The sequence below is a fragment of the Chelonia mydas genome, chromosome 4, assembly GCF_015237465.2.
Source record: "Chelonia mydas isolate rCheMyd1 chromosome 4, rCheMyd1.pri.v2, whole genome shotgun sequence".
Classification (NCBI taxonomy): Eukaryota; Metazoa; Chordata; order Testudines; family Cheloniidae; genus Chelonia; species Chelonia mydas.
In genome coordinates, this window is record NC_057852.1 from 61091699 (window position 1) to 61105400 (window position 13702).

Here is a 13702-nt window from a genome sequence, read left to right on the forward strand (position 1 = left end):
CTGGAATGCATTACCTAGGGAGGTGGTGGAATCTCCTTCCTTAGAAGTTTTTAAGGTCAGGCTTGACAAAGCCCTGGCTGGGATGATTTAGTTGAGGATTGGTCCTGCTTTGAGCAGGGGGTTGGACTAGATGACCTCCTGAGGTCCCTTCCAACCCTGATATTCTATGATTCTATGACTCTATGATCGGTAATTGAGTAGAAGAGACCAGCAAGCTATAATCATTATTTGACTTTATCATCTTAAGTGTTTGTATTTGCTTAATTTGTGAAAATACTTAACACAATTCAGCGGAGAAACACTTTCCCCATCAGAAATATATGTTTCGTGAAATCCTGTAATAGCTATTCTTACTATAATATCATATTATTATCCTTTATAGGATTATTATTATCCTTTATAAAGGTTTATAAAACTTGACTTTTTTTTGCAAGCTGTATTGGTTGTGAATAAGAAGACAGAAGAAATACTTTTACAATTAAACAATGTTTATTTTTTTTAAAGCACAAATGTATCTCAGTTGCCTTCAGTTTGATTGGGTAAAGACACACCATGTATTTTGCGGTATATTAAACAAAAATAAAATAACCTGTCTTACTGTGGTTTGCTACTGGGTTTCTATGGGCCTGATTTTCATTCTAACAACTTTGAGAGAATAGTCCGAGGCTTTAAATGGTATCCAGACCACTCCATTTTCAATCTCATAAGGAACATTGTTCCTTGGGTCATACTGGCCTCCTCGGTAGTAAATGCCATTGAGATTAGCAGCTTGACAGTTGTTGTACCACCATCCCCCTCCATACACTTCAGCACAGTTCTCCTCCCATTGGTCGCTGTCCCTGTCAAAGGTGCTGAATTTCATGTTATCATGTGCTGTGTATTCACTACCTTCCTCCACTGAGCCTATGATCAGTGCATCCCCAGCTGTCCCCTCATAAGCAGAGACACTGAGGACATAGCCTTCTGACTCAGAACCTACATGTATATTATATTCCGCATAAGCTTCATTGCCAGCCCAGTCCTCTAATTCGACTCGAAGGACAGTGTCCTTCTGGGTCAGTAAGTGGATATTTTCATTGCCCAGCCAGAACTCTCCTTTCCCTTTGTCATCCATGCTGCCGAAACCTTTCTTGTAGTCTTGCCAGGTCCGGTTAAAATTCACTGATCCATCCAATCTCTGTTGGATCAAAAGCCATCCTCCCAAAGTGGTCTCTTGGTCACAATAAACTGAAAAAACTTTATCGGATCCTGCTGGCTTGATTCTGAAAATGCCATTTTTGGCACCAGAAGTGTGTTTCTGGCGGATATCATCACAGTCTAAAAAAAAAAGTTGATCTGGTTGACAGAAGTTATCAGTAAAACTTTACCTAGGCTTATGGAAATCCAAACAATAATAATGTTGAGGGGAACTTGCTAACCATATTTTGGTCTACATTGGGAAATGTGCCATGCAACATTAAAAAATAGAGTTTACATGCAATTTAAATGGCAGATAACATTCTCTGTGCAATTCATTTAGCATCGAATTATTGATATAAAATTTTGTCTCTACCTATCCTAAATGGCAACAAACAGACACATTGCTTGTATTGTATAATCAAATTAAATGGATTGCAGTGTAACCAGTGTGTCAGTTTGATTGTGGACTGAATCTGGCTCTGGTACTGCAGGATCTATTTTCAGTCATGTGGATGGATACCTGTCCCAGTGTAGCTTGTCCCAAGCTTCTCTCCTCCTGTTCTCAAGCTGCGTGCCCGAAAGTCTGGGATATCCTCTCCACTCTCATCGTGTTGCAACCCACCTAACTCCTCAGACACTGCTCGGCTCTTTAGCGATTTGGTTTCAAAAGTGGAGCCACCCTTGTTGAAACTAGTGGAGCTGCTACTGCTGCTGGACACTATTGTCTTGGAATGAGTCGAACTGCCACTCTGAACGTTGCTGGAAGGGAATCTAGATGGGTCAAAGTGATGATCAAAGACATCCTCTTCCCCCTCCCGTAGATCTGTGAAACTGTCCGACCCTCCAAAACTTGTAGTGTGAGTAGCAGTTCCACCACTGCTAAAATGTCCAGTTCCATGGTCAGTGCCACTAGAGCTTGTGTAGGTGGTATGTAATTTGCTACCAGTGGACGAAAGCCCTGTGGAAAATTTTTTTTCAAAGCTGTGGAGTAAGCTATCAAAGTCAGGCAAGTCCCCACTCTGACCCTGAGAGGTCACTCTGACATTCAAGGTGCCCCCATGCCCTGCTACGTCTTCCCTCCCTAAATCTTGAAAATGGGAGCAGTCAGAACCATCAGGTGAAGTCATTGTTTCAACAATCTCTTCTCTAGGGCCACCAGGACCAGTGATAATTTTTTTGGTAATAGTTCTGGTACATGTAAGGTGGATTACAGAGGAACTAGGTCTTTCTCCCAAAACAACAGATTCCCTTTCATGAGCAGAAGTCACTATTTTGCCATCTTGTGGTCCTCCACCTACACCTGATCCTACTGAAACATGTGAGATCTCTACTGAGGAGCCTTTTGCCTCTCCTTCTGGCTGTTCTAGAGTCATCACAACCTGTTTAATATTCTCAAGAATGTTGAGCTCTTGGGTTTCTGGCAGGCGCAGAGTTTTATAATGCCCAGGAACAGCAAAGTCCTTCAGTGGCCTCATTTTCAGCACCTTCAAGGAACTAGTTTCAAGTTCAGACTGCAGATTGATTGAACTGGCCTGAGTGAGCTGCTTCTGGATGTTTTCATAGCTCTCTGTGTCCACCTGGTAATTGAAACTTTTAGCACAGGATCCTTTGCAGGCACGTATCTTAATATCAATGTCCACCTTTACAAGAGATAGAGAGAAATACATTTGTTTAGATGGTGATCCCTGACTCTTCTAAACAACTCTCTCTTTTTACCAGAGCGAGAACTCTGGTGGTTACACTAGAGCCCACTGCCTCTCATTCAACTGTCTGTGCTCCAGCCTACAATTGAACTTGGGCTACTCCAAATTGCAGTCTAAATCTGAAGCACCAAAGCTCCACTGAAGGTTACAGCATGTACTGGAGCCCTAGAATCATCCCTGCAAGGGCTCAATTTTTGCCATTCTTATTCACACTGAATAGTATGGTCCCACTGATTTCTGTAGAAGTCTCCTGGAGTAAGGTTCTACTCAGAGCAAGGCAGAGTGGCAGAACTGGGCCCTTAGTAGAGAAGGGCAACCTACAGTACCTGTCAAAAAATCACATGCCTATACTTAGAGCCCTACCAAATTCACAGCCAGGAAAAACATGTCACAGACCATGAAATCTGGTCTTCCACCATGAAATCTGGTCTTTTGTGTGCTTTTAACCAATAATATACAGTTTTCATGGGGAGACCAGCATTTCTCAGACTGGGGGTTCTGACCCAAAAGAGTTTTGCAGAGGGGGTTGCGATATTGCCACCCTTACTTCTGCGCTGCCTTCAGAGCTGGGTGGCTGGAGAGCAGCGGCTGTTGGCTGGGCTGTGCCAGTAGCAGCGCAGAAGTAAGGGTGGCAATACCAAACCATGCCACCCCCTTACTTCTGCGCTGCTGCCTGCAGAGCTGGGCGGCTGGAGAGTAGCAGTTGGTAACTGAGGGCCCAGCTCTGCAGGCAGCAGCGCAGAAGTAAGGGTGGCAATACCAGACCACGCCATCCTTCCTTCTGCACTGCTGCTGGCAGCGGCTCTGCCTTCAGAGCTGGGCTCCCGGCCAGCAGCTGCCGCTTTCCAGCTGCCCAGCTCTAAAGGCAGAGCCGCTGCCAGCAGCAGCCCAGAAGTAAGGGTAGCAGGACCGCAACCCCCTCTACAATAACCTTGCGACTTCCCCACAAATCCTTTTTGGGTCAGGACCCCTACAATTACAACACCGTGACATTTCAGATTTAAACAGCTGAAATCATGAAATTTCCAATTTTAAAAATCCTACGACTGTGAAATTGACCAAAATGGACCGTGAATTTGGTAAGGCCCTAACTCTACTGGTATGTATAATGGTGAGTGAGAATAACTAGTTCAAAGGAGGGACTGAGGAAAAGAAGAATTAGCCTCTGGATCAGGGTTCAAAATGATGTTGCTCGCACTGCTTCGTGATCCAGGACATTTTTTGGCAGGCCATCATTTTGGTTTTGCTCCTTAGCCTATCCTACTGCTCCCTTACAGCCACCTTGTGTTGTCATCAGTGCAACTAGCTAATCAAAAGGCCAAAGCTCTTAATACAAACATAGATGGGCTATACTCCAGCTGTGAGAGCCCAGAAGAGTAATTAGATACCTTTATAGGTGCTCCCTCCTACCCTAGCTGCTCACAAGTCTTTCATCAGCCACTGCGTGCAGCTCCTTGAGAAGGAGAAGTATCACTCACTGAGGCAAATCAGTGCCAGTTGTAGGGAAACACAGCACTAACTATTCTTGTTTCCTGCCTGAGAGAGGGCAGTAGGCAGAAGCTCTCCCAGTAACACAAGAGGAACAACTACACAGACAATAACTCAGAGGGAGCCAACAAGCCTGCTGAGGCCACAGGGGCATCTGAATCTCACATGGGAGGATCTGAGCCTCACTGAGCAGAAACCAAGCCTGTCAGAGTCTGAGGGGACATCTGTCTCATATAGGCAAAGCTTGGTTTGAAGACAGAACTTGTGAGATTATTGGTCCATTTTCTTTTCAGCTGCAGAATTTCTCTGGATGTAAGGACTGATAGTTCCTGTTTTTTGTAGTTGTGCTTTGGAAATAACAGAAGTTATGTGACAGTCACCTACCTCCAAGCGCTTCATCTCTACAACCTGATCTCGGATACTATTTTGCAGTGATTTAATCCTGTTTACTTGGACAAGAACTTTCTGCTTTAATGTCACAAGTCTCCTTCTCAGATCTTCTGAAACTTGCCCATATTTACTGTCACTCTCTGGAACAGAAAAATGTCCTTGTCAGCTGCATGGGAGATTTCTTTCTCCCACAAGAATAGCAGATACAAAAAAAAAAAAATCAGCAATACATTTACAAGGATCCAAATTAACATGGAAAAAGATCCATTTAGGATTTTAAATATATATATATATATATGTATCATAATATTGGATAGGTAGAAATTAGCACAAGATTTTATTTTAGCTAAGAGTGTCATTATTATGTTTGATCTGCCTTTTTGATAATAAGCAGTATTGTAGTATATTTATTTTAATTAAATATTAATTGGTTGCGCAAAATAGTGCAGGAAAGGAACCTAGTGTGTTTTGGAAAAATTAGTCCAGCTGTGCTGGAAAGAAAACAAGCACATTTTGATTCCTTTTTAAGGACAGAATTACCGTTTTTTAAAAAGAAAATATTGCAATAAACGTATGGAATTTATGTGGTTGAAACAAACAGACTATAATCATCAAGATTTTAGATATGTGAAATTAGATATAAGATGCAAATATAGTCTTGTTTTTGGACAAATATTTTTCTTGCAAAAGTATAATTCTGAAAAGGAAACATCCATGTTTTCAAAAATAATTAAGCATTCTCTTCTACAGGGATGCAGCAATAGTCTCAAAACTATGGTAAAGGAACATTAAAAAATCAATGAGAGTTTCTCTTTCAAAGGGATTACAGGATTCAGCCCCATGTAAATTTCTGTGTTTGAAGATCATTAGTGTGGAATACTACTGTAGTTCTAATTCTGCACCTGCCATAGCCAACAGCTGCTATCTCTCCCCTCAGGCCTGCTTTTGAAATATTTATTTCAGATATAGATTTAGGGCCTGATCCTGCATTTCTTGCACACCCAAAAATCTCATTAACTGCAGGAAAGGCATAAAGTATAGGTCCTTAAGATGTATTATTCCATTTCTATGAAGTTACACTAACATAAAACTGGTGCAATCCAGGGAAGAGTCAGGCCCAATATCTTTAAGTCATGGTGATCTTATAAGAAGGACAAAGTAAACCTGCTTTCAACTGGCTGCTTTTAGCAGAAGTTAACATAACACTGGTGTATATTATAAAACAGCGCATGTTGATACTTACCCTGGGCACTGATCAGATTTCCTTTCAGGAAGTTAATTGTTTCCACAGTTAACACATTAGATTGTTTGTACTTGTTTTCATTATCTAACAACAGGTTCCTAATTCTTTGTATTCTGTGATGAAAATCTTTATCAGTTTCATCAATCAACCCTTGCATCCTGCAGCCTGAAGGACATTTGCTACCCTAAAATGAGCAAAAATGAAAGATAAATATCTTAATGATACACATTTCTTTAATATTATGACTACCAAGTTTTGTACAAGCCTGGAAACCCACTAATGAGCTCAGGGCCAGATTCTGCCTCATTCCCTCATTTATCTTACATAGTCTACTCATTGCACTATTAGTTCAATTATTTTCAGTAGCTGAGGAAGGGTCTTGTGGTTAAGACTCTGGACGGGGACTCAAAAGGCCTACTTTCAGGCCCTAGCTTTGCTACAGATTTCCTCCGTGACCTTGGAAAAATTAGTGTGGGGCTGATTCTTCATCCTGTTACATCGGGTTTACAATTGTATAATTCCATCAAAATCACTGGCGTTCAACCAGTGTAAAATTGCTGTGATGGAGTGGGTAATCAGGCCTTCAGTCTCAGTTCCCCATCTGTAAAATGGGGATAATGACAAAAAAAAAAACCCCAGAGATGCTGTGAGGTTAAATTCATTATTCAAGCTGGGGAAAAGTGGCAGAATTTGCCCCTCTATAAGAGAAGTTTGCCTAAGAAAAGCAAAATGTTCCTACAAATCCAAGGAGATTTGGAAACACGTCAAAGTACAAATGGCAAGTGTCCAGAGGAGGATTAAGATTGAGAGGACTCAGAGGAGTGCAAATTACTATTTTCAAAGCAACAATGACTATACATGATGCTCATGCTCTTATTGGTGTTAATGGCAAAACTCCCATTGACATCAGATGGTATAGGACCTGACCCCTTATGACTGAGTGCTTATACAACCACACATCCAGTCAATCAAACAGTGTGTATATTTTACTGAACATTTTGCCATCAGATTTTCTATAAAGTAACTTGTTTTTGTTCTTCCTTTCCATGTTTCTTTCCTGCCAGTAAATATTCCTCCCCACCACCACCCATTTAGTCTTTGGGTATCAATACTCTTGAAAATTTCCCACTCTTATCTGTTCTTTCTCTTTAAGGCACTTTTCTGATTCTGTCTTTCTCTAAACTTACTTCATTTTCTTTTTTCCTTTCCTTTCTCCCTCTCTTTCACTGGCTCATTTTTACTTTCTCTGTAATCTTCTCACCCTCCCTGCTCTATCTCTTTTTCTCCTTTTCCCTCTCTCCACGCAAAATTCTTGGAAGTGGGAGGCTCTGTGCCACTATTCCCTTGGCACATGGCAAAGGGTAGCTGTGAAGCACTCACTAAGCCTGGATCCTGGTGCTCTGAAGATCCAATAATGAATGAACTATTGGTGATATAGTGGATTCTAGTGGCGTGGTGGTGGGACTGTAACTATGAACACAACTCTGACGCCCTTACAAGTACTTTGCTGACCCATAAATCAGTTTTCCCTGAAAATCAGGTAAAATAGCTGTGACAATGATGCATTACAGATATACCATGTCGGATCTAAGATATCTTTAGAAAAAGTTCATGGCACCAAGGAAGTGTAGTGCACCTAAGGTCCATTTGAGTAGCAGTGATTAGCTGAGCTTTCTGCTTCCCTCCTCTTTTCTTACCCAGTCATCATCTGCACAGAAAGGCCAGCTCTTTTCCTGTTTGCACTCAGATTGGCTTCCATGCTCCATCACCCTAGGGCCACGCACACCTCCTCCCTCCTTCAAAAATGTGCTTTCTTCATTTGTTGCCTGCCATACAGACCAGGGGAAAAAGCAAACATGAGATTAGTTTCAGAGACGGCAGTACAATGAAGTAATAAAACTGAAGTCACTGAACATTCTATGAAACAGTTAGCCTGTGGCAGAAGTAGGCATGTAGAAAAATATAATCAGTCAGTGCAAGTAATCTATTCCATAAGTTTCCTGCATGAAATTGTTTTCTTTTGTCCAAATAAGATTCTCCTTCTAATCTAGTTAAAGCGGATAACTATGGTATTGGATGATGCTTAAGATATTTTTAATAACAGAATAATTAAGCATGCATTTAATATGATATGTTTACATAAAAACAGCTGCTTTAAACTGAATTGATAGTCTTTTAGTTAAGCCCCTGAGTGTTTCTAAAATAAACTTCTATTTTCAGTCTACACTTCAGACTACAACTGGGCATAGAAAAGCTATGTGGTGAGCTCTCTTTATTATTTCTGGTGGTTTTTAATTACAAGGGGTCAAAATCGTATGTTAACTACAAGTTTATAACTCTTTAATGGAAGGCATAGCTTTAAAAGCACAGGAAAATAATAATAACACAGTGTTTGAGGGTGGAAATAAACATACCAAGATTTTGTTTAATCCTGAAAGAGGAAAAAGTCCTTGTTCACCAACTAATTCTAAATCAAAATGTCATAAGGATTTTTGAATATACATACTAATTTTTGTTCAGGAAAGTGCTCACAGCAATATTTCTATTTCTCTAACGGACGGTACAGATGTCTTTGGGAGGTATCAGGTGTCACTGGGCTCCTTTGACCACATTAAAAATTATCAAAGTAGAATAAAAATTAACTCAGAGATGAGGAAGATCTTAGCTTCCAGAGCCAGCTCCTCAGCTAGTGTTAATTGGGGTAAAGTTGTTGGAATCAACAGACTCCAGCTGATTTACACCAGCTGAGGATCTGGCCCATGCATATCTTTAATCTAATGAGAAAAAAAAATTAAGTTCCTAAATATGTTCCATGGGCTTTTAAAAATTGACTTTACACACAAATACATGATAGATTGTAATAGCTTCAAATTGACCCTTTCTGTTCGATCAGATCACCCCCGCACACTCTGACTTCTTCATTTCTTTCAAAAAGAATAATAAGGAAATGTGTATATAAGAATTTACCAGAGTATTATAGGCGGAATCTTAAAATAGCCAACAACAGGGTTAAATTAGCATAGCTGGGAGTTAAGGCTACCACTCTTCTTATTGAAAAAGATATTACTCCTTAGCTCCCCTTCAGCCTGATAATGCTGCCTCTGAAATCAATGGCAATGTTCTTATTCTGTGCCTATGTACTACAGCAAAGATGGGACCAAATTCTGTCTCATGTACACCCAGAGAATCCCACTGAAGGCAACTGGGATCCAGGGATGCAACTGAGAATAGAATTTGGCTAATAACATTTAAAATCCCGCACAGCTTGGAGACTTCTGTACCTACATACAGTGGAATAGGTTAAGGACTTACCGCCTCACCTCTGAATCTACTAATTATTGGTCATTTATCTTCTTCGCTTTGCCGGATACTTTCAGCAAAATTCATCTCCAGTGCTTCTTGAGGAACCAGATCGGCAGTAAAATGCAGAAGAGACGCAAGAGGGAAGGGCCAGTAATGAAGTGGTTGGGGTAGGTTTGTGTGCGTGTGTGTCTGTGTCTTTTTCAAGCTATGTCATAACCAAAGAGCATTTGTTTTAGTTTGTTACCTGAATATTCATTCAATAAAATGCCCTTTTTGCAAAAGAGAAAGCCAAAATATCAAAAGAGTCAAATAAAGTGAAAACATACCCAGACAACGCTGAGGCAAAGCCATGTGCACAAGATCCTCAGCAGTATCATCTTCGGTGGCAGGCTGAGGAGGAGTCTGACAGAAAGGATACCTTCCACTTGCTTTTTGCTTCATTTTAAACCTTCCTGAACTGCTTAGATTAATCATTATGCTCTCTTCTGTTTGAAGAGTTGCATGCAGCACGCCCCCAGTTGGATACCTGAGGCCTCTTGCACAAGCTCCTGAGTTTGTTTGCTCTAGATAAGTTTGTGCAATGCCAGCCGGGGGGCAGGGGGCAGGGAGGTGTAGAACCCATATTCCAGGAAAGAAATTGTCTACAACTTAGTTTCTGGTAACTAAATTTTGGAATAAGGTGTATGTAAAATAGCCAACAACACTTAACCACTGGAAGATATTCCTGCTGCAAATCTGGTATTTAAATAGCATAATTAAGCAATCATAAAATCATAAATTTGTCCCTAATTGCATAGAATCATAGAATATCAGGGTTGGAAGGGACTTCAGAAGGTCATCTAGTCCAACCCCCTGCTCAAAGCAGGACCAATCCCCAACTAAATCATCCCAGCCAGGGCTTTGTCAAGCCTGACCTTAAAAACTTCTAAGGAAGGAGATTCCACCACCTCCCTAGGTAACGCATTCCAGTGTTTCACCACCCTCCTAGTGAAAAAGTTTTTCCTAATATCCAACCTAAACCTCCCCCACTGCAACTTGAGACCATTACTCCTCGTTCTGTCATCTGCTACCACTGAGAACAGTCTAGATCCACCCTCTTTGGAACCCCCTTTCAGGTAGTTGAAAGCAGCTATCAAATCCCCCCTCATTCTCCTCTTCTGCAGACTAAACAATCCCAGTTCCCTCAGCCTCTCCTCATAAGTCATGTGTTCCAGTCCCCTAATCATTTTTGTTGCCCTCCACTGGACGTTTTCCAATTTTTCCACATCCTTCTTGTAGTGTGGGGCCCAAAACTGGACACAGTACTCCAGATGAGGCCTCACCAATGTCGAATAGAGGGGAACGATCACGTCCCTCGATCTGCTGGCAATGCCCCTACTTATACATCCCAAAATGCCACTGGCCTTCATGGCAACAAAGGCACACTGTTGACTCATATCCAGCTTCTCGTCCACTGTAACCCCTAGGTCCTTTTCTGAAGAACTGCTGCCTAACCATTCAGTCCCTAGTCTGTAGCGGTGCATGAGATTCTTCCATCCTAAGTGCAGGACTCTGCACTAGCCCTTGTTGAACCTCATCAGATTTCTTTTGGCCCAATCTTCTAATTTGTCTAGGGCTCTCTGTATCCTATCCCTACCCTCCAGCGTATCTACCTCTCCTCCCAGTTTAGTGTCATCTGCAAACTTGCTGAGGGTGCAATCCACACCATCCTCCAGATCATTAATGAAGATATTGAACAAAACCGGCCCGAGGACCAACCCTTGGGGCACTCCACTTGATACCGGCTGCCAACTAGACATGGAGCCATTGATCACAACCCGTTGAGCCTGACAATCTAGCCAGCTTTCTATCCACCTTATAGTCCATTCATCCAGCCCATACTTCTTTAACTTACTGGCAAGAATGCTGTTGGAGACTGTGTCAAAAGCTTTGCTAAAGTCAAGGAACAACATGTCCACTGCTTTCCCCTCATCCACAGAGCGAGTTATCTCATCATAGAAGGCAATTAGATTAGTCAGGCATGACTTGCCCTTGGTGAATCCATGCTGACTGTTCCTGATCACTTTCCTCTCCTCTAAGTGCTTCAGAATTGATTCCTTGAGGACCTGCTCCATGATTTTTCCAGGGACTGAGGTGAGGCTGACTGGCCTGTAGTTCCCAGGATCCTCCTTCTTCCCTTTTTTAAAGATAGGCACTACATTAGCCTTTTTCCAGTCATCCGGGACCTCCCCCAGTCGCCATGAGTTTTCAAAGATAATAGCCAATGGCTCTGCAATCACATCTGCCAGCTCCTTTAGCACTCTCGGATGCAGCGCATCCGGCCCCATGGACTTGTGCTCGTCCACCTTTTCTAAATAGTCCCAAACCACTTCTTTCTTCACAGAGGGCTGGTTGCCTCCTCCCCATGCTGTGCTGCCCAGTTCAGAAGTCTGGGAGCTGACCTTGTTCGTGAAGACAGAGGCAAAAAAAGCACTGAGTACATTAGCTTTTTCCACATTCTCTGTCACTAGGTTGCCTCCCTCATTCAAGAAGGGGCCCACACTGTCCTTGACTTTCTTCTTGTTGCTAACATACCTGAAGAATCCCTTCTTGTTACTCTTAACATCTCTTGCTAGTTGCACCTCCAGGTGTGATTTGGCCTTCCTGATTTCACTCCTGCATGCCCAAGCAATATTTTTATACTCTTCCCTGGTCATTTGTCCAATCTTCCACTTCTTGTAAGCTTCTTTTTTGTGTTTAAGATCAGCAAGGAATTCACTGATAAGCCAAGCTGGTCGCCCGCCATATTTACTATTCTTTCTACACATCAGGATAGTTTGTCCCTGTAACCTCGATAAGGATTCTTTAAAATACAGCCAGCTCTCCTGGACTCCTTTCCCCTGCATGTTATTCTCCCAGGGGTCTTGCCCATCAGTTCCCTGAGGTTGTCAAAGTCTGCTTTTCTGAAGTCCAGGGTCTGTATTCTGCTGCTTTCCTTTCTTCCCTGTGTCAGGATACTGAACTCGACCACCTCATGGTCACTGCTTCCCAGGAAACCATCCACTTTTGCTTCCCCTACTAATTCTTCATGATTACCTTCTGTGGACTTCAAGTCAATGGGACTACTTACTGCAGTAAAGGAAGCAAGATCATAGTCAGATGTTTATTCAGGATATATATGGTCATCAACGTAACTAATTACTGAAGGATGTTTTTATGGAAGTCCCATGCTCAACTCTGCCATTTTCATAATTCTGGGTCAGTCTCATCCTGTGCTTGTGGCGGTTCAATGATGAGACAGAACACAGATTTATTCAAGCAAGCAAGCTGGTCAGCTGAAATGGGCTGCTGCCTGTCAGCTTTCCACCTTCTCCTTTATTCTATTTCTCCCCCCTGCACATTACCTACTTTCACCGCAAAGGAATGCATGACATTGATTAATATTCTTGTTTTTCAGCCTCTATCTACTACAATCCTAATTCTCAGGCCTTAAGGCCAAGCCAAGGAAGCTTCCCACGATTACTGTCCTTTAATCAACTTCCCAGGGTTCATATCTGGTCCTCGTCCTTGGACGGAGCAATGTGTTGCTCCTCACAACGGTCAGGGTGTGCCCTGACTGTTTGCAGGTGGATGGACCAAACATGGGCCCTTCATCTCCCCCTTTTTGTTTAATTATACTCGGCCCTCTCATGGGAGCCGTCAATTTGCTTTTGCGAGCAATTTACTCCCAAATAGGCAAGGACATAACTCGGGGAGCTTGCCAGGGCGAATCTCTACAAAGCCTTAGCAAAGAGGGAATACATTGTACACAGCAGCAGCAAAAAATAAGCCCAATGATTATAAACACAGCATAACCAAAAAATTGTCGCAGCCAGCCTAGAGATGGCAGCCAACCTGTAAGCCAATTCCAAAAGCCCTCGAACCCCACATCTTGACGTATGTGTGCCGTAAGATTGGCCAGTTCGGCCAGTCTAGTCTCTATGGAACGACTATTATCAGTTAAATTAAAGCAACACATATGCCGAAACGTGGAACAGCCTAGGTGATGTTTCAAGAGCAGAAAATCAATGGCTGCTCTGTTATCTAAAATTGCATCCCTTAATTCGTGTTGCTCTGCATTAAGTAGGGCAATTGCCTTGGATGTTGTATTAATCGCCTTCGCTGCAAAGCACGCCAGGGCATTTAGGGTTCTGGCTGTATAAGTGGCAAGCCCGGGGACCCCAACAATAGAGGCCGCTAAGGCGGTGTACTCAGAGCGGCTGAGAAGATTGACATCTGCAATACAATCTTCAGAAAGGGGTACATTTCTTTTACTGCGTTTTTGGCTGGCAAAAGGCAGTATAAGCGTCATTCTACTAAGGCAGCAAAGGGTGCCATCGCTTAAATTTGCAGGAATATAACTAAAGGTGCGCGAGCC

At 42.4% G+C, this 13702-nt stretch overlaps 1 protein-coding gene across 1 annotated transcript; it reads right to left on the reverse strand.

Annotated features, from left to right (window-relative positions):
* Positions 1 to 467: 467 nt before the first annotated feature.
* Positions 468 to 9724, reverse strand: FGA (fibrinogen alpha chain). The gene is made up of 6 exons (XM_007071264.4): positions 9633 to 9724; positions 7701 to 7829; positions 6004 to 6187; positions 4755 to 4900; positions 1700 to 2819; positions 468 to 1317 (listed from the first exon to the last, which is right to left on the reverse strand). Exons 1-6 carry the CDS (start codon positions 9681 to 9683, stop codon positions 608 to 610), a joined length of 2340 nt encoding a protein of 779 aa, XP_007071326.1. The 5' UTR covers positions 9684 to 9724; the 3' UTR covers positions 468 to 607.
* Positions 9725 to 13702: the final 3978 nt, after the last annotated feature.

Coding starts and splice junctions, on each gene's coding strand:
- FGA (XM_007071264.4), bottom strand. CDS start 9,683: ATGATACTGCTGAGGATCTTGTGCACATGGCTTTGCCTCAGCGTTGTC. Junction 7,830..9,632: donor TTTGCCTCAGCGTTGTCTGG/GTATGTTTTCAC, acceptor TCTGTATGGCAG/GCAACAAATGAAGAAAGCAC. Junction 2,820..4,754: donor TAGAGATGAAGCGCTTGGAG/GTAGGTGACTGT, acceptor TCTCTTGTAAAG/GTGGACATTGATATTAAGAT.